General features: G+C 44.8%; 2 protein-coding genes across 2 annotated transcripts in view; one reads left to right on the forward strand and one right to left on the reverse strand.

Moving 5' to 3' along the window:
- LOC121003526 (zinc finger protein 260-like) overlaps window positions 1–21,747 on the reverse strand; it is a 402,690-nt gene that overhangs the window by 363,048 nt on the left and 17,895 nt on the right. The window contains exons 3-4 of the mRNA XM_040435424.1: window positions 20,359–21,144; window positions 17,610–17,618 (exon numbers count right to left, since the gene is read on the reverse strand). Coding sequence (XP_040291358.1) covers window positions 17,610–17,618; window positions 20,359–21,046 — 697 coding nt within the window. The 5' untranslated portion in view covers window positions 21,047–21,144. The remainder of the gene's footprint in view (window positions 1–17,609; window positions 17,619–20,358; window positions 21,145–21,747) is intronic.
- Window positions 1–21,747, forward strand: part of LOC121003517 (zinc finger protein 208-like) — a 1,049,660-nt gene that overhangs the window by 203,868 nt on the left and 824,045 nt on the right. The window lies entirely within an intron of this gene.

Here is a 21,747-nt window from a genome sequence, read left to right on the forward strand (position 1 = left end):
TAAGTAGTTGGGCAGGGCTGTATTGTGTAATGGCTGTATAGCTGAGCTGTATGTGTGTGATGTGTAAGTAGTTGGGCAGGGCTGTATTGTGTAATGGCTGTATAGCTGAGCTGTATGTGTGTGATGTGTAAGTAGTTGGGCAGGGCTGTATTGTGTAATGGCTGTATAGCTGAGCTGTATGTGTGTGATGTGTAAGTAGTTGGGAAGGGCTGTATTGTGTAATGGCTGTATAGCTGAGCTGTATGTGTGTGATGTGTAAGTAGCTGTGCAGGGCTGTATTGTGTAATGGCTGTGTAGCTGAGCTGTATGTGTGTGATGTGTAAGTAGTTGGGCAGGGCTGTATTGTGTAATGGCTGTATAGCTGAGCTGTATGTGTGTGATGTGTAAGTAGTTGGGCTGTATTGTGTAATGGCTGTATAGCTGAGCTGTATGTGTGTGATGTGTAAGTAACTGGGCAGGGCTGTACTGTGTAAAGGCTGTATAGCTGAGCTGTATGTGTGTGATGTGTAAGTAGTTGGGCAGGGCTGTATTGTGTAATGGCTGTATAGCTGAGCTGTATGTGTGTGATGTGTAAGTAGTTGGGCAGGGCTGTATTGTGTAATGGTTGTATAGCAGAGCTGTATGTGTGTGATGTGTAAGTAGTTGGGCTGTATTGTGTAATGGCTGTATAGCTGAGCTGTATGTGTGTGATGTGTAAGTAGTTGGGCAGGGCTGTATTGTGTAATGGCTGTATAGCTGAGCTGTATGTCTGTGATGTGTAAGTAGTTGGGCAGGGCTGTACTGTGTAATGGCTGTGTAGCTGAGCTGTATGTGTGTGATGTGTAAGTAGTTGGGCAGGGCTGTATTGTGTAATGGCTGTATAGCTGAGCTGTATGTCTGTGATGTGTAAGTAGTTGGGCAGGGCTGTACTGTGTAATGGCTGTATAGCAGAGCTGTATGTGTGTGATGTGTAAGTAGTTGGGCAGGGCTGTACTGTGTAATGGCTGTGTAGCTGAGCTGTATGTGTGTGATGTGTAAGTAGTTGGGCAGGGCTGTATTGTGTAATGGCTGTATAGCTGAGCTGTATGTGTGTGATGTGTAAGTAGTTGGGCAGGGCTGTACTGTGTAATGGCTGTGTAGCTGAGCTGTATGTGTGTGATGTGTAAGTAGTTGGGCAGGGCTGTATTGTGTAATGGCTGTATAGCTGAGCTGTATGTGTGTGATGTGTAAGTAACTGGGCAGGGCTGTATTGTGTAATGGCTGTATAGCTGAGCTGTATGTGTGTGATGTGTAAGTAGTTGGGCAGGGCTGTATTGTGTAATGGCTGTATAGCTGAGCTGTATGTGTGTGATGTGTAAGTAGTTGGGCAGGGCTGTATTGTGTAATGGCTGTATAGCTGAGCTGTATGTGTGTGATGTGTAAGTAGTTGGGCAGGGCTGTATTGTGTAATGGCTGTATAGCTGAGCTGTATGTGTGTGATGTGTAAGTAGTTGGGCAGGGCTGTATTGTGTAATGGCTGTATAGCTGAGCTGTATGTGTGTGATGTGTAAGTAGTTGGGCAGGGCTGTATTGTGTAATGACTGTATAGCTGAGCTGTATGTGTGTGATGTGTAAGTAGTTGGGCAGGGCTGTATTGTGTAATGGCTGTATAGCTGAGCTGTATGTGTGTGATGTGTAAGTAGTTGGGCAGGGCTGTATTGTGTAATGGCTGTATAGCTGAGATGTATGTGTGTGATGTGTGTGTGGAGAGCGTCAAATAAGGGACGTGGCCCAGCTCGTCGTGCTGCTGGTGGAGCTCCTGTTGCAGGGAGAGGACGTGGTCGATCTGTGCCAGCTACATGCACAAGTGAAACCCCTTCCTCAGGTGCGAGTAGGCGACAGAACCTGCAGCGGTATTTGTTCGGGCCTAATGCGGCTCTACAAATGGTGAGGCCAGAACAAGTACAGGCGATAGTAGATTGGGTTGCTGACAGTGGCTCCAGTTGCTTCACATTGTCTCCCACCCAGTCTCATGCTGAAAGATCAGAGTTGGCACCTGCAGCCGATGTCCATCAGTCTTTCACCTCACCCCATTGCAAATCAACCAAGCAGTCTGAGCCCCAAGTCATGCAGCAGTCTCTTCTGCTTTTTGATGACTCTGTTAGCAGGGTTTCCCAGGGCCATCCACCTATCCCTGCCCCAGAAGTGGAAGAGATTGAGTGCACCGATGCCCAACCACTTATCTTTCAAGATGAGTACATGGGTGCCAACTGCTGGGGCTTTCTGCAGTGTGCAGACCGACAAGGAAGGCAGGGGTGAAGACTGGGTGGAAGATTATGTGGAGGACGATGAGGTCCTTGACTCCACATGGAATCAAGGTCATGCTAGGTGACCGATGTAGTTCGGAGAAAGAGGCGGTGGTCGCACAGAGCCACCAGCACAGCAGAAGAGGGAGCAGGGTGCAAAAGCAGAGCGGCCGTCCCATAGACAGTACACCTGCTACTGCCCACCACAGCAAGGGACCGAGCACACCAAAGCCGGCTCCAAGGAGTTCCCTGGTGTGGCAGTTCTTCAGACAATGTGCTGACGACAAGACACGAGTGGTTTGCACGCTGTGCAATCTGAGCCTGAAGCGAGGCATAAACATTCTCAACCTGAGCACAACCTGCATGACCAGGCATTTAAGTGCTAAGCACAAGCTGCAGTAGAGTAGAAACCTCAAAAAGCAAGAATGGTCTCTGGCTCCTCCTGCTTCCTCTTCTGCTGCAGTCTCGGCCTCTTCATCCTCCTCTGGAGTGAGCGTGCCACCTGCCGCCCTGCAAACAGAGGATCTGCCAGCAACACCACAACCTGGGTCTCCAAGCATCTCCATAATGTCCCACGGAAGCGTTCAGTTCTCCATCTCCCAAACACTAAAGAGGAAGAGGGAGTACCCACCTACCCACCCGCGATCCCTGGCCCTGAATGCCAGCATTTCTAAATTACTGGCCTTTGAAATGCTGTCATTCCATCTGGTGGAGACGGATAGTTTTAAAGGCCTTATGGCGGTGGCTGCCCCACAGTACGTCGTGCCCAGCCGCCACTACTTTTCCAGGCGAGCCATCCCTTCCCTGCACAACCAAGTAGGGGACAAAATCAGGTGTGCACTGTGCAACGCCATCTGTGGCAAGGTGCACCTCATTACGGATACGTGGACCAGTAAGCACGGTCAGGGACATTATATCTCCATAACAGCACACTGGGTAAATGCAGTGGCGGCTGGGGCTGAGGCGGATAGCAGTTTGGCGCATGTCCATCCACCACCGAGGATTGCAGGGCGCTTCAGTTTTCCTCCTGTTGCTTCCTCCTCCTACTCTGGTTCCTCATCCTCTACCGTCTCCTCATTCGGTCAGCGTAACACCTTCACCACCAACTTCAGCACAGCCAGGGGTAAACGACAGCAGTTTTAAAACGTATCTGTTTGTGGGACAGCCCCACACTGCGCAGGAGCTGTGGACGGGCCTTGAACAACAGACCGATGAGTGGTTTGTGCCAGTGAGCCTCAAGCCCGGCCTGGTGGGGTGCGATAATGGGCGAAATCTCATAGCAGCTTTGGGACTAGTGGGTTTGACGCACATCCCTTGCCTGGCTCATGTGCTGAATTTGGTGGTGCAGAGATTCCTTAAAAATTACCCCGATATGTCAGAGCTGCTGCATAAAGTGCAGGCCGTCTGTGTGCGCTTTTGCCGTTCTCACCCTGCTGCTGCTCGCCTGTCAGCACTGCAGCGTAACTTCGGCCTTCCCGCTCACTGCCTCATATGCGACGTGCCCACAAGGTGGAACTCCACCTTGCACATGCTGGCCAGACTGTGCGAGCAGCAGCAGGCGATAGTGGAGTTTCAGCTGCAGCACGCACGGGTGAGTCGCTCTGCGGAACAGCACCACTTCACCACCAATGACTGGGCCTCCATGCGAGACCTGTGTTCCTTGTTGCGCTGTTTCGAGTACTCCACCAACATGGCCAGTGCTGATAACGCCGTTCTCAGCGTAACTATCCCACTTCTATGCCTCCTTGAAAAAACGCTGCTGGCGATGATGGAAGAGGATGTGGCACAGGAGGAGGAGGAGGAAGAGGGATCATTTCGTAGGGTTTCCGGCCAGTCATTCACAAGTGGCTCCGAGGGTGGGCTCCTGCACCCACAAACGCCAGGTACACAATTGTCCAGCCTGGGCACAGTTCTGGAGGATGACGAGGTGGAGGATGAGGAGATGCAGGAGGAACCATGTTCACAGCAGTGTGGCACCCAGACCAGCTTATGGCCATCACTGGTGCGTGGCTGGGGGGATATAGAGGACACAGACGATACACCTCCCACAGAGGACAGCTTTTGGTTGCCTCTGGGCAGCCTGGCACACATGAGCGATTACATGCTGCAGTGTCCCTGGAACGACCGCCGAGTTGCCCACATTCTAACTTGTGCTGATTACTGGGTGGCTACTCTGCTGGATCCCCGTTACAAGGACAATGTACCGTCCTTAATTCTGTCACTGGAGCGTGATCGGAAGATGCGCGAGTACAAGCGCACGCTGGTAGACCCGCTGCTGGTGGCATTCCCACCTGACAGCAGGGGCACAGTGGAAGCACAAGGCGAAGGCAGAGGAAGAGGTCGCCAACGCAGCTGGGGCACTGCCAGCACCTCAGAAGGCATGGTTAGCATGTCTGAAATGTGGAAAAGCTTTGTCAGCACGCCACAACAACCAGCACCACCAGCTGATATGGAACGTCTTAGCAGGAGGCAGCATTTCACCAACATGGTGGAGCAATATGTGTGCAAGCGCCTACACGTACTGAATGACGGGTCTGCCCCCTGCAACTTCTGGGTCTCCAAATTGGGCACATGGCCTGAGCTTGCCCTTTACGCCTTGGAGGTTCTGGCCTGCCCTGCAGCCAGTGTATTGTCTGAACGTGTGTTTAGCACGACTGGAGGGGGTTATCACAGGTTATATTTCCCAATGTTTTGGGGTGTACCCTAATTTAGTCTCATGTCCCATTGTGAGTGGCGTTGCAAGCTCAACCATCATAGCACAGGCTGCAAGAGATCTCAGACAGGCCGGCATTCCTTGGAATGCCGGCCTGTCTGAGATCGCTTGCAGCCTGTGCTATGATGGTTGAGCTTGCAACACCACTCACAATGGGACATGAGAATATCCTGTACACCACACATGATGTAGTAGGCCTTCTCAAAGGCATACACACACAGCACATGTGTGCACAAAGACTATCTGGATATGAGATTCTACTCCTCAGCAATCCCTCCCTCCAAATCAAATACGCAGCACACACCTCAGATCACTTGACAGAGGCACATGATTGTATACACGCCATACAACATGAGACATCACCCTGCTCTGATTTACAATCTGTACCAGTAGAAGGGGCTCCTGATGTTTTTGTTGATGGATCCTGCAGCAGACCAAATCACAACACTTATCATGCAGGATATGCTATTGTTTTGCTACCCAATGTTGTCCTGGAAGCCAGACCCATCACATACCAATCTGCACAAGCAGCAGAATTAATTGCACTCACGAGAGCATGCATACTACATGAAGGCAAGCCAGACACCATTTACACTAACAGCAGGTACACACATGGCGTGGTCTGGGACCACGGGGTCATTTGGCAAAGGAGAGGATTCATTGCAGCTGATGGTAAGCACATCTCACATTCACAACTTGTCATACAACTTTTAGAAGCCATAAGATTTCCCTCACAGATTGCAATTGTCCACTGCAGGGCGCATACTGGTGGTAAAGATCATGTAGACAGGTAAAAAAACAAAAAGAAATTGTCAGTTACATTTTCTAGTGAAATTCGCCAATTTTTGGGTGTGATGTACCACTGCTATACCTATTAGACCGGTAAAAAAAAATATATATAATTTGTCTGTTACTTTTTCAGTTCAAATTCACAAATTTTTGGGTGTAATATACCCCTCCTCTACCTAGTTGACAGCTTAATACATTTCAATCATTTTTCTTTTACCTTTTTCGGGTGACAATAAACAATTTTTTTCTGTCATAGACCCCTGCTCTACCACGTAGACAGGTTAATAAATTACTGTAATTTTTCTGTTACATTCTTTGGTTGACATTTTTGAAATTTTGATGAATAGAAACCCCTGCTCTGCATAGTTGACAGGGAATAAAATGTACTAAATTTTTCATTAATTAATGCGCATGGTATTGGACCATGTGATATGACGTCACCACAGGTCCTTTAGCAGGCAGCTCATGATTAAAGAAGTAAAAAGAGATCGGCAACTACGCGATCAAGAGGAGGAGATGAGTTAATATATTTTTTAATTTTTAACCCTCAATTGACCTTCTACTAAGCATTCTGTATTAAAGAATGCTATTATTTTCCCTTATAACCATGTTATAAGGGAAAATAATACAGTGAATATACTTTCATCTTAGCAACCATGCGTGAAAATCGCACCGCATCCGCACTTGCTTGCGGATGCTTACGATTTTCACCCAGCCCCATTCACTTCTATGGGGCCTGCGTTGCGTGAAAAACGCACAATATAGAGCATGCTGCGATTTTCACGCAACTCACAAGTGATGCATGAAAATCACTGCTCATGTGCACAGCCCCATAGAAATTAATGGGTCAGGATTCAGTGCGGGTGCAATGTGTTCACCCGCACTGCGCTTTACTAATTTGTCCCACAATTGCGCTTCCATAATTTGTCCCTCATTTGCGCTTTAACAGCTTTTCCCACATTTTCGCTCAATCAAAAAAAAATTAATCCATTTATCTCCCTTGGATGTGGTCTATCTTTCTCACGCACCCTCACCGGCGTGGAAGCCGGATTCGCCAATAACCGTGATCTCCATGGTAGGTGCAGAAAAGAACATTGAAAGTTGATAGAGCAGATATCCAATTGGATCGTGAACATCCCGGGGACGTGCGACATGGTGGGGCAGTATGTTTGCACACTCCTACACGAACTGACTGATGGTTCTGCCCCCTGCAACTTCTGGGTCTCCAAATTGGGCACATGGCCTGAGCTTGCCCTTTACGCCTTGGAGGTGCTGGCCTGCCCTGCAGCCAGTGTATTGTCTGAACGTGTGTTTAGCACGACTGGAGGGGGTTATCACAGGTTATATTTCCCAATGTTTTGGGGTGTACCCTAATTTAAAAAAATATAAATAAATGTAAAACAAAAAAACTGTGTAGGCTACCTACTCCTCCTCCACCGCCGCTTCCACCTGCACCACCACATCCACCGCCTCCTCAACCTCCTACTCCATATGGACCTCGTCCTCCTAGATCATGACTCTTATTTTTTATTTTTACGTATTTTATGTTATTTAAAGTCATTTCCCTATCCACTTGCCATGCTCTTAACCACATGTTGCTGCCATTTGCAGCCCTCTAGCCCTTTCCATGACATTTTTACAGCCATTTTAGTGCTCAAAAGTTTGGATCCCCATTGACTTCAATGGGGTTCGGGGTCAAATTCGGGTCAAGTTCGGGTCCTGAACTCAAACTTTTTTGTTAAGTTTGGCCGAACCCGTTGAACCCGAACATCCAGGTGTCCGCTCAACTCTAGTAACAAGACCTGATTTTTGCTGAAAACATTTACCCCATTCTGAACATGAAAATAGCTTCTCTCCTGTGTGAATTCTCTGATGTATAACAAGCACTGATTTCTGCCTAAAACATGTACCAAATTCTGAACATAAATATGGCTTCTCTCTTCTGTGACTTTTATTTTGAGTTACAGTTTGTGATGAATCAGAAGATCGGACCTGTTTAAAAGGATCAAATGATACATTTTTCCTGTGAACAGATGAGGGTATATCTTGGATATTGGCATGCTTTTCAAATGTATCTTGTGTGATCTACTTCAAAATCTGAAGATATCAGATGTTTCTCTAAGTTCCTGGTACAGTCATCTGCCAAGAATAAAACATTTTATTATTGATGAATAATATACCAAAATATTCTATTGAAATTTTATAACATTTCCATATAAAAAAATCCACAAAAAGTACAAGGCATGGCGCAAAATTCAAATATCAATTGACTAAAACAGTGGTGGCCAAACAGATCACAATCTAATTGTAGACCAAGGGGCATAAAAATCACTGAAAAAACACAATACTGTATTTCTCCTTAAAACTTTACCTTTATTTAATCTATTAAAAATCCCCCCACATACAAATAATAATGAATATCAGATTACAAAAAGGTGATTCCACCTTGGGACTTCTTAAGCATAGAAATATGAATATTGATGCTTTGCCACCATGTGACTACTCACGGTACAGTTGACCACGGAACAATTGGTGATTGATCATGAGAAGTGGGACCAAAACGATATAATGATCTCTCCTAGGTGGTGAGCCGATGAAGAACTCTGTTGCCTTATATCCAGGAGAAAGATCCAGTAATTCCAATTTTAGGCAATTGGGGAGCTGTCCCTATCAATCTATGCTTACCCTGCCTAAAAGTGGAGTGATTGCCCCGAAAGGGGCGGCCCCACTTATCGGTTGCTGTACCCTAATCTGTAATTCCCCTCCTAATTGATTCCCAAACAGAGAACAACTGCCTAAATGTCCTATATGTGTAATTAGACAGTTCAAATAGGAAGGCAAAAAATCTGATCATATGGAAAATAGGTACTTCTCCAAAGGTGAGAGTGATGAAAGAAAAAAAGTCCCAGGTGATACGTTATAGTAAACAATTCGTCCTGACACGTTTTCCCAGTGGCATGAAATAGGTTCATCAGGAGACCAATTCACATATGCACAATGGCATTCAAATAATGTGGTGCCAGGAGATGAATGGCTATCGTTTTGGTCCCACTTCTCATGATCAATCCCCAATTGTTCCGTGATCAACTGTACCGTAAGTAGCCACATGGTGGCAAATCATCAATATTCATATTTCTATGCTTAAGAAGTCCCAAGGTGGAATCACCTTTTTGTAATCTGATATTCATTATTATTTGTATGTTGGAGGTCTTTTAATAGATTAAATAAAGGTAAAGTTTTAAGGGGAAATTAATACACCAAGGGGCATAACTAGAAAAGATTGGCCCTCACCTTGAGCAACGTCCCTGCAACCCCCACCCAATCAGTCATTTGAAAGATATATAATTAAAAAATGTACTAGCGCTGGACAAGAGGCCACGAATGTCCCCTTAGTGCCCCACACATTAGTTTTCTCCCCTCAGTGTCCATTTCACTGTGGAATTTCCCCTTAGTCCCTCTTCACAGTACTGATGCTAGAATGTCCCCTTGTCTCCAAACAGTAGTTATGCCCCTTAATGCCCCTACAGAATAACTATGGCCCCTTTGTGTGCCCGCTGCAGTAGTGCTGTCCCTTAGTGCCCCCCTTTACAGCAGTGAAGCTCCTGTACTGTTAATAAAATTAATAAAGTAATACCGAGCACATCATGCACTTCCCAGCAGCAGACGTGATGTTATGACGTCATCTCTCCTGCTGAGCTGAGGAGAGCGCACAGGCCGGGGGATTATCTCTGGTCTGTGCGCTCTCCCTCTCAGCCCAGCAGGTACAATGACATCACTGTATCACACCTGCTGCTGGGGAGAGTGCAGGCCGGGGAATGAGACCTGGGCTATAATGGATGACAGATACAGCAGCTGGACTCGGAGGGAGGGAGGAGAGTAGAATGGACAGTAGGAAGCACAGTGAGCCATCACTGACCATTGGGAAGCTCCTCAACATGTTTTTTTCCTTTAGATATAATTACTATTGATAATATGCAGTTAGTCACTTGGGTCAGGATATCTTGAGGTCTATATTCACAGACAGGTAGGAAATATCTGGTGTCATGCACTCATGGCATCCATAAATATTTTTGCAGAAGGAGGAGCAATGAGCGTGGCGGTTTTGCAGCCCATATGAATGCCCACAGTAACTGGTTCAGGAGAGCACAAGCAAGACAGCACCCCAAACACAGCAATCAATCCAAATGGTCTGTCCGAAACAGATTAATAAGAGACGAGCTGGACTGGTGGCAGAGTATAGCAGTAGGATCAGAAGGGGTAGCCAACCAGGCCTAAGAAGCCACTCAGGAGGAAGGTTGGTCTCAATGATATAATTAGGCCAGGGCACACTGCCCACAGATGTTAGGACTGGAGTATAAGCCCCTTCTAGATTGCAGCATCAGAGACTTAGAAACTATTATTTGAGGGGGAGCCTCAGGGATCTTCTGTACTAGGCTGTCTACACAGCAGCCTCCCTGCATCTATCGACATAGAACGCTAGGGCCAGATCACAGACTCGTAAGCCCAATATGGCGCCCGTCACGTGTGTCTCCCCCACCGCCTCTACCTCTGTCCGCGTCAGCTCCCAGGCAGCTCCCCCAGTCACTGCAGGACTCTCGAAGTGTCACCCGATGGAAGGACCAAGCAGGTAGATATATTACTGCTACTGCTATGTAGCGCTGCTCCCTGTTCTGCACTGGTCTCCTTGAACCTGCGCTGGTCCTGAGTGGTCTATCTTGCTCCCCCTAGTCCAGGCACACTAGGACACGGGAGAGGTAGATTTTTAAATAGGTATGGCTGGGTAAATACAGGATTTTTGCAGAATACCGCACTACTGTGTGCCATTTTTCACTGTTGTGTATATGTAGCCTTATCCTGCAACTCTTCCCGATTACACAAACTACATATAGCACCAAAGAATAATCCTGTGACCCGAACATCATCACTGCAGCTAGGACACTGTGCACACCGAGGTCTCTCCAAATCTCAGTCCTGTCACTCTGAAGTAAACAAACTGCATTGGATTTTATGACATATCATGAAACTGCCTTGACCTCACACATGTTTCGATCCATATAAAAAGAGAGAACACAACTTCTACACTTTATTATCTCCTCCGATGTCTCCTCTTATCTCCAGTTATTGTTTTTTACATGAGATTTTGTAGGTTTGTTCATCATCTCATCTTCTCTCCAGTCAGGTTCCTACAATATAGGATCCGCTCAGTGGATATCTTCTATATAATATCCTTCTCCTGATTGACCCGACAAGAATGGACAGGGACAAGATGGCGGAGGGGATAATAAATCTCACCCTGGAGATCCTCTTCCGTCTTACTGGAGAGGTGAGAGATTCTGATGATGTCCCATTACATCTTATCTATGTTACTAACAGATGGACATGACTGGAGAGGTGAGGGACTCTGGAGATGTATGGAGTGATATTTATTACTGTGTCTCTCCATAACCAGGACTACACAGTAGTGAAGAAGACCTCTAGTGAGCGCTGTCAGGACCCTAGAGCTCACCAACAAGATGATTGAGCTGCTGACACTGCTGGGAATGCTGGGATATTATACAGGAACGCTATGAAGGGATCTGGGTGATGACAGTATCATTATGTTGTCAGGTTCCTATAAGGTGTCAGGATGTCACCGTCTATTTCTCCATGGAGGAGTGGGAGTATTTAGAAGGACACAAAGAAATGTACAAGGACGTCATAATGGAGGATCACCGGCCCCTCACATCACCAGGTAATAGACATGACTAAATACACATGTCTTCTCATTATCTGTATGTAAGGAATAAATTTAGTCACTGGATGTGTTTCCTACAGATAAGGAAGAGATAACAACACCAGAGAGATGTCCCAGTCCTCTTCTTCTACAGGATGGGTCAGAAGTAGAGTTGAGCGGACACCTGGATGTTCGACGGGTTCGGCCGAACTTGAGAAAAAAGTTCGAGTTTGGGACCCGAACTTGACCCCGAACCCCAACCCCATTGAAGTCAATGGGGACCCGAACTTTTGAGCACTAAAATGGCTGTAAAAATGTAATGGAAAGGGCTAGAGGGCTGCAAATGGCATCAACATGTGGTTAAGAGCATGGCAAGTGCTCTGCAAACAAATGTGGATAGGGAAATGACTTTAAATAACACAAAATACGTGAAAATAAAAAATAATAATCTTGATCTAGGAGGACGAGGTCCATATGGAGTAGGAGGTTGAGGAGGCGGTGGATGTGGCGGTGTAGGTGGAAGCAGCTGTGGAGGAGGAGGAAGTAGCCTACACTGCTTTTTGGTTTAAAATTATTATTTTTTTTTTATATAACATTGGGAAATATAACCCTCCAGTCGTGCTAAACACACGTTCAGACAATACACTGGCTGCAGGGCAGGCCAGCACCTCCAAGGGGTAAAGGGCAAGCTCAGCCCATGTGCCCAATTTGGAGACAAAGAAGTTGCAGGGGCTGACCCCTGTCAGTCAGTTCGTGTAGGCGTGTGCAAACTTACTGCCCCACCATATCGCACGTCCCCATGATGTTCACGATCCAATTTGATATCTGCTCTATCAACTTTCGATGTTCTTTTCTGCACCTACCATGGTGATCACGGGTGGCGGGGAATCAGGGTTCCACGCCGGAGCGGGAGCATGAGAAAGAGAGACCACATCCAAGGGATGATTCATTTTTTCAAATTTAAAATTATAGAGTTGAATTATGGGAGAAATTATTAAAGCATAAAAAGTGTGACAACTTTTTAAAGTTTAAGCATTAAATGAAAGGATGTGTCGCGCATCAATTAATGAAGAATGTCTTAAATTTTATTCCCTGTCAACTATGCAGAGCAGGGGTTTCTATCTGGCAAATTTTGAAAAATGTCACCCGACAATGTAATTGACGATTTTCTTAAATTTTTTTAAATTTATGTTCCTGTCACCTATGTAGAGGTGCCCCAGTAACATCCACCATCCATTTGGATATCTTCTCTATCAACTTTCGATGTTCTTTTCTGGGCCTACCATGTTGATCACGGTTATCGGTGAATCAGGGTTCCCCGCCGGAGAGGGAGCGTGAGAATTTTTTTGGGGATCGAGCAGAAATGTGGGAAAAGCTATTGAGGCGCAAATGTGGGACAAATTACAGAAGCCCAAATGTGGGCCAAAAGAGACAAGCGGAAATGTGGGAAAAGATATTGAAGTGCAAATGTAGTACAACTTGTTTAAGTTTAAGCATTGAATCAAAGGAGGTGGCGCGCATCAATTAAAGAAGCATTTCAGAAATTTTATTCCCTGTAAGCTCGTGCTTATCACTTAAATGCCTGGTCATTCAGGTTGTGCTCAGGTTGAGAACGTTTATGCCTCGCTTCAGGCACTGATTGCACAGCGGCAATCTACTTGTGTCTTGTCGTCAGCACATTGTCTGAAGAACTGCCACGCCAGGGAACTCCTTGGAGCTGGCTTTGGTGTGCTTGGTCCCTTGTTGCGGTGGGCAGTGGCAGGCGTACTGTCTAGAGGATGGCCGCTCCGCTTTTGCACCCTGCTCCCTCTTCTGCTGTGCTGGTGGCTCTGTGCGACCACCGCCTCTTCCTCCGAACTACATAGGTCACTCGCATGACCTTGATTCCATGTGGGGTTGAGGACCTCATTGTCCTCGACATCATCTTCCACCCAGTCTTCCCCACTGCCTTCCTTGTCGGTCTGCACACTTTCGAAAGCCCCAGCAGTTGGCACCTGTGTTTCGTCATCATCCGAGACATGCTGCGATGGTCCTTCCATGTACTCATCATGAAAGAGAAGTGGTTGGGCATCGGTGCACTCACTATTTGTAGAGCCGCATTAGGCCCGACCAAATACCGCTGCAGGTTCTGTCGCATACTCGCACCTGAGGAAGGGTTTTCACTTCGACCACGTCCTCTCCCTGCAACAGGAGCTCCACCAGCAGCACCACGACCTGGGCCACATCCCTTATTTGACGCTCTCCTCATATTTCTCGAATTTAGGATCTTGCCCTAAATGGGTGTTTAATTAATAGTAGAATAGAACGACAGTATGTAAAGGGAGCATCTCACACGGCCTGAACCAGACTAGGCCTCAATTAAAGATTTGTTTGCTCAAAATGGCTGTATTTCAAATAACTGAATCAAACCCCTGTATTTAAAGGGTGTATCTCACATGGCCTGAACCAGACTAGGCCTCAATTAAAGATTTGCTTGCCCAAAATGGCTGTATTTCAAATACCTGAATCAAACCCCTGTATTTAAAGGGTGTATCTCACACGGCCTGAACCAGACTAGGCCTCAATTAAAGATTTGTGCACCAAATGGCGGTATTTCAAATATCTGAATATAACCCCTGTATATACAGGGTGTATCTCACACGCCCTGATCCACACTAGGCCACAATAAAAAAAATTGGCCCAAAATGGCTGTATTTCAAATACCTGAATAGAACCCCTGTAGTTAAAGGGTGTATCTCACACGCCCTGATCCACACTAGGACGCTATCAAAGAATTGTGCCCAAAATAGCTTTATTTGAAATAACTGAATAGAAAGACAGTATGTAAAGGCGGTATCTCACAATGACATCTGCAGCAAAGGCTGCCAACAATTTTTTTTTTCCCAAACGAGTGTTTGTTTAATAACTGAATTTGATAGCAGTATACTGGGCCAAATTACTTTACAAATCATTAGTCAGACCACACATGGAGTACTGTGTACAGTTCTGGGCTTCAGTGAACAAGGCAGACATAGCAGAACTGGAGAGGGTCCAGAGGAGGGCAACTAAAGTAATAACTGGAATGGGGCAACTACAGTACCCTGAAAGATTATCAAAATTAGGGTTATTCACGTTAGAAAAAAGACGACTGAGGGGAGATCTAATTACTATGTATAAATATATCAGGGGTCAGTACAGAGATCTATCCCATCATCTATTTATCCCCAGGACTGTGACTGTGACGAGGGGACATCCTCTGCGTTTGGAGGAAAGAAGGTTTGTACACAAACATAGAAAAGGGGTCTTTATGGTAAGAGCAGTGAGACTATGGAACTCTCTGCCTGAGGAGGTGGTGATGGTGAGTACAATAAAGGAATTCAAGAGGGGCCTGGATGTGTTTCTGGAGCGTAATACTATTACAGGCTATAGCTACTAGAGAGGGGTCGTTGATCCAGGGACTTATTCTGATTGCCTGATTGGAGTCGGGAAGGAATTTTTTATTCCCCTAAAGTGAGGAAAATTGGCTTTTACCTCACAGGTTTTTTTTGCCTTCCTCTGGATCAACTTGCAGGATAACAGGCCGAACTGGATGGACAAATGTCTTTTTTCGGCCTTATGTACTATGTTACTATATAACCCTGGAATTTCACACGTGCTGATGCTGCAAGGCCAGAAAAATAGTGGAATCTGGCAAAAAAATAATTTAAAAATCAAGAAAATGATGGCTGTATTTCTAGCTTAAATTGCACACTGACTAAGCCTGCAAATGCACCAGATGTTGTAAATTGCCAAAAAAATTGTGATTTTCAATGTCCCAAAAGCTCAGATGCAGTGCTAGTGCACTGAGCTTGCATAAAATGGCCGCCGCCGCCCACCTAACTGACTTATAAAAGTTTTTTTTTTTTTAGGTCACTGGGCTCAGGGCAGGATAAAAAACACAATGTATGTAGATCGCTGAGTTAGATTCAGGTTTTGAGCAAAGATTCAGTCCTATTCTCTCCCTGAAATCACCAGCAGCATCCTCTCCCTACACTAAGCACAGCAGAGTGATGTTTAGCGCTACGTGACTCCAGCTTATATAGAGGCTGGGTCACATGCTACACTGGCCAATCACAGCCATGCCGTTAGTAGGCATAGTCAGACAGTTAAACGCTTGTTGATTGGCTGCTCAGCCTTTCAGAAAGCGCCAAGAAAGCGCTGAACACCGAACCCAAACTTTTACTGAAATGTTCGGGTTCGGGTCCGGGGTCCAAAAATCCTAAAGTTCGGGTTCGCTCAACCCTAGTCAGAAGAACATCACAATGTCCCACAGGATTAGGTAGATGGAAATAAGGTCTCATGAAACGTCCCCTATGACCTGTAGAAGGCTGTGAAGATCTTGTCTTCAGTCTTGTTTTATCCACCAGTATTATATGTCTTTTCCTTGTATAATGAGAAAGGTGGGGATGGCATGATTACAGCTGACCATAGACGTTACATGTCTGGATCTTCTCACTATTTTCTACCTTAAGATGGCCTTCTCTGTCAACTGTTGCAGATCTTGTGCCCGGATTGTCAGCTTGAACATGAACATCAGGAGATAAATGCATCATTATCTTCAAAAGGTTTTGTAGTCTAGGGTGCAGTCTCCTGGTGTCTCCTTACTGTCCGAATGGCACTACCAAGATCATACCACGGATTCTAGCACATGTAGATGCAAGTCATCCTTCGTACTTGCATAGAGTATAATATAATATTCAGGGGCGTAGCTAAAGGCTCATGTGCCCTGGTGCAAGAGTTTATCTTGGATCCCCCTTCCCACTTCTTGCTGTGTGGCCAGGGGCAGGGAAGCACATAGCATTCGTGCTGCCTGAGGTGAAAATTTTAACTGCATCCCCTGCCCCAAGCCAAATTCTTGACATTACTACTTCCTTCCAGCCAGAGATGTAACTTGACCTGCATGAACTTTGTATAGTACATGTCTTAGGGCCCCCTCAGGCTCTTAGGCCCAGTAGCGACTGCACCCCTTACAGCAGGGATGGGGAACGTTTTTGCTGCCGAGGGCCATTTGGATATTTGTAACATCGTTCAGTGGCCATACAAAATTCTCAACTTAAAAATCTAGAGCGCTATACTTTTGCAGCACAAAATGGCGCCTGCGCTATATATTACAAATAGTACAGGCGCCATTTTAACCACATATAGCAGTCTAATTTTTAAGTTCAGAATGTTATATATTTAGTTCTCTATTTGGCATTAATGGCAGCCAAGCTAAACCCTGAGGGGTCCAAAAACAAGCCCTCCACTCCCTACGTAAAAGAAAAGATCTTATCATCAAACCAGCCGACAAAAGGGGAGCACTAGTCCTAATGGACAAAGGCCAATACAGGACAGAAATATACCGCCAATTACAAGACGGCACGGTTTACCGTAAACTTACCTCAGATCCTACCCCTCAGATCAGAAATAAAATACATAAGATTGTACAGCAATACCATATGCTTAATATCATCGACAACGCCACCGCCACATTTCTATCTAACAACAATCTAGTGATTCCGGTTCTATACACATTACCCAAAATCCATAAAGATCTACACAATCCACCTGGCCGACGAATAGTGGCCTCGACTAACTCCATTCTGTCACCACTCTCCATTCTGCTGGAAAAATCACTTACCCCCTTGATCAAACAAACCAAAATCATTCGTCCTAGACACATCAGACTTTTTACACATAATTCAAAACCTCCCACCACTACCCCAGGACACGTTACTTGTTACTTGGGACGTCTCTAGCCTGTACACATCGATCCAACACCATAAGGGACTACAGGCCGTCTCCAAATGTCTCATAGCCAATTTAAATAACCCAGACACCATATCCTTCTACATGGACATCCTAGAACTTGTTCTTACCAATAACTTTTTTTCTTTTTGAAGACACCTTCTACTTACAATGCCAGGGGACCGCAATGGGGTCCAATGTGGCCCCTCTGTATGCAAATTGTTACATGGCCGAATTCGAGGAATCTTACATTTACAGACACTCGTTTTACTGAACATGTCCTCACCTGGAAACGCTACATCGATGCTGTTTTTTTGCATATGGAGGGGCCCATGGAATTCCCTGATTGACTTCCACACCTATCTCAACAGCATATACCAAAAACTGCAATTTACTATTTCACTTTGATTCCACTTCCATCAGTTTCTTGGACACAACAGTCACCAGAACCTCATCTGGTACTCTGTCAACTGACCTATATCGCAAACCCACTGATCGCAATAATCTGTTGCATTACACAAGTTTCCACGCATTAAACACTAAAAAATCTCTTCCAACTTCACAATAAACGCGGATTAAACGCATTGTCACATCCAGTGAACAATTACAAACCCGTCTTACTGAAATGAAAATAGGTTCAAGGAGAGAGGGTACCCAGAACACCTCCTCAGAGAAAAGATCACCACAATATCCAGGAAACCAAAAACTGATCTCAATCGTATACCATTCGTCCACACTTACCACCCCACCACTAAAAAAATACTTAACAGTATTAGAAACCACTGGTCTATTTTACAGAAAGCTTTTCCTAAGGTACTAGAATTTAAAAACTCCATCCTAGCATGCACCCGACGACCCAAGAACTTAAGAGACCTTTTAGTTAAAGCCGATATTGGCCCAACACAGACCATTCCCAAACAAAGATTTCTTACAGTACAAAAAACAGGAACCTTTCCATGCATCCATTGCCTACAATGCACCAATGTTCTCAAGGGTACCCATTTCCATCACCCCCAGTCAGGAAAAAGTTTTCGAATAAAAGGTTTCTTTACATGCGAATCATCTTTCGTGGTGTATTTATTGAAATGCCCACGGGGTAAAGTTTACGTAGGAGAAATGACACAAATAAATCTGAGATGTCAACACAAATCATCTGTTCGACGTAAAAACATCTTACTCCCAGTACCGGCCCATTTTGATGCTGCGGGTCACAACCTAGCACAACCAGGTAATAGAGCAAATTCCAGGTAATAGAGCAAATTCTACCCCACAGAAGGGGATATGACCGGGTCACACAACTAAAAAAGCGAGAAGCCTTCTGGATCCACAAATTTGACTGTCTGGAACCAAAGGGGCTAAATAGAGACTATGAAATACAGTGTTTTACGTGATCAACATGTCATGTACAGACTCTTTCCAAGGATAACATCACTGTTTTCTGTTCATATTTACATATATCATTATGTCTCTTTAATAACATACCTCTCTGCTTTTTCCCCAGGTTATATAATGAATAATCGGGCTGTGGTTCATGGTTTGATATCCTTTTAATCATAGTTATAGACTCCACATATATAGCCCTTTAGGTTCTATATAGCTTTATTCCTATATCAACTTCCTAACATATATCTCTCTCTTTATAGTGTTTCTATAGTGTCATTCCACTAAATATACGGCCAAACATCTGTCCAATTCCGGCCAATTCCCTTCCCATTCTTCCCAAACAACACCTATTTACCAGTAAATGTCACGCCTGGACCACGTAGATGTACTTCAACACATTAAGCCTGCGCTTCAATAGCAGCCTTGACACACAAGTGGTGGAACACACCACTTCCGGATTAGAATGGAACGCATATTCCTTCCGGTCATGCGCTACGTCACATCCGCTCTAACCATGTGAGGTCCGACACGCAGGTGGTGGAACGCACCACTTCCGGACCGGAAGAGAGCCTTAGCGCTCTCGATTCACACGACCACGGACCCGCCCCCTACCGTACTTAAAGGCGCCATTATAACATATAGACTCGCACCCCGATTCAGCGTGTGGATACACGCTACAACTTCACAGCGCAGCATACATTGGCGCTTTTCTTGACAGCAGCACTAGGTAAGCTCTTCACATAATATTATACACAGATCTCGCTCCTCATATGGCTCCCAGGAATACTTTGGTCAATGCACCAACTATAGCCCCCATTTCAATGACTTAGACCGCCTCCCACTTTGGTTTATTCGATATTATCTGTGATCATGTCCACTTTAGTACTTTGTGGCTGGCTGCACTTCTATAGGCCTTTTCCCTATCCTATGCTCTATATATGTAGTATATAAGATCTACTTATCATGCTATATACATAGTATTTGTCCTTAACTTCTATATACCGATTTCACGCCCACAGGCCTCCCTTGACTATATGAGCAGTATACTCACCCTACTATGAATATTAACTTGAATTTGATGTTTTTTCTTTGATGTCTGTTTATCTATATTTTTTGTTTTTCCTGTACATAACGCTCCCATGGGCATGTGTGTTCTATATCATCCCAAGCTAGTATAACTCAGAATTTACACCATGTGTTGGATTTGATGCACGATTGTAATTATTGCTTCTCTGAATTTCTTGTCACATAGTTTGATAAAGGCCTTTCTGGCCGAAACGTCACGTTGTTACGACGCCGCATTCCAAATAAACAAGCTTTGACGCACAGTGCTGGAGTATTCTCTTTATTATTATATGGGGTGGGAACCCGACTCCAAGCAACATCCTCCAGAGTGCCAGGAGGTTCACATCGTAACTGAAAGCAAGGCGCTGTTTTATCTCCCTGTAAAAAGGAGTATCTGACGGAATGAAGCCAGTTGGTGACCACCATAAAACCACATTAGGGAGGCCACTAACGGGCTAAGCATGAAGATGGCTTCTCTTATATGTGGGTTTTTTGATGTATAACAAGAGATGATTTACGGTTGAAACATTTCCCACATTCTGAACATGAAAATGGCTTCTCCCCTGAGTGAATTTTCTGATGTGCATTAAGATTTGATTTAAGGGTAAAACATTTCCTACATTCTGAACATGAAAATGGCTTCTCCCCTGTGTGAATTTTCTGATGTGTATTAAGATTTGATTTACGGTTGAAACATTTCCCACATTCTGAACATGAAAATAACCTCTCTCCTGTATGATTTCTCTGATGTATAACAAGATGTGATTTTTGCTTAAAACATTTCCCACATTCTGAGCATGAAAATGGCTTCTCCCCGGTGTGAACTCTCTGATGTATAACAAGAGCTGATTTATTCTTAAAAGATTTCCCACATTCTGAACATGAAAATTGCTTCTCTCCTGTGTGAACTCTCTGATGTTCAAAAAAAGCTGATGTCTGCTTAAAACATTTCCCACATTCTGAACATGAAAATGGCTTCTCTTCTGTGTGATTTCTCTTATGTATAACAAGAGCTGATTTATTCTTAAAATATTTCCCACATTCTGAACATGAAAATGGCCTCTCTCCTGTGTGAACTCTCTGATGTCTAACAAGTTCTGATTTCTGATTAAAACATTTACTACATTCTGAACATAAAAATGGCTTCTCCTCTGTGTGAATTTTCAGATGTACAAGTTCTGATTTAATTCTAAAAAAGTTACCACATTCTGAAAATGAAAATGGCTTCTCTTTTACGTGAGCTGTTTGATGTTTAGCACCTCTTCTGTGACTTTTATTCTGTGTTACAGTCTGTGATAAATCAGAAGATCGGACCTGTTTAAAAGAATCAAATGATGCATTGTTGTTGTGATTGGATGAGGGTATATCTTGCATATTGGCATGCTCTTCAAATGTATCTCGTGTGATACCACAATCATCTACTTCAAAATCTGAAGATACCAGATGTTTCTCTAAGTTCCTGGTACAGTCATCTGCTAAGAACAAAAGACATTTTATTATTGATGAATAACATTAAAATTGTATTGAAGTTTTATAACTTTTCCAATAAAAAAAAAAATCCACAGAAATTACAAGACATGGCACAAACAGTGGTGGCCAAACAGACCACAATCTAATAGTAGACCGAGGGGCATAACTAGAAAACGCTGGCTCCCACCTTGAGCTACTTCCTTGCAACCCCCACCCAATCATTCATTAAATCAATAAAACATTTACTAGCGGTGGACAAGAGGCAACAAATCCCCTCTTAGTGCCCCACATATTAGTTATCTCCTCTCAGTGTCCCTTTCACAGTGGAATTCCCCTTCAGTGCCCTCTTCACAGTACTGATGCTCCCCAAGTGCCCCCACACAGTAGAATGTCCCCTTGAGGTCTCCAAACAATAGTTATTCCCCTAAGTGCCCCCACACAGTAGTTATGCCCCCTAAGTGCCCCCAGACAGTAGTTATGCCCCCTGCAGTAGTGCTGTCCCTTAGTGTCTCCTTTATATCAGTTAAGCTCCTGTACTGTGAATAAAGTTAAAGTAAGGGCTCATGCACACGGCCGTTGTTTTGGTCCGCATCGGACCCATTCAC

Source organism: Bufo bufo, chromosome 6 (genome assembly GCF_905171765.1).
Source record: "Bufo bufo chromosome 6, aBufBuf1.1, whole genome shotgun sequence".
Classification (NCBI taxonomy): Eukaryota; Metazoa; Chordata; class Amphibia; order Anura; family Bufonidae; genus Bufo; species Bufo bufo.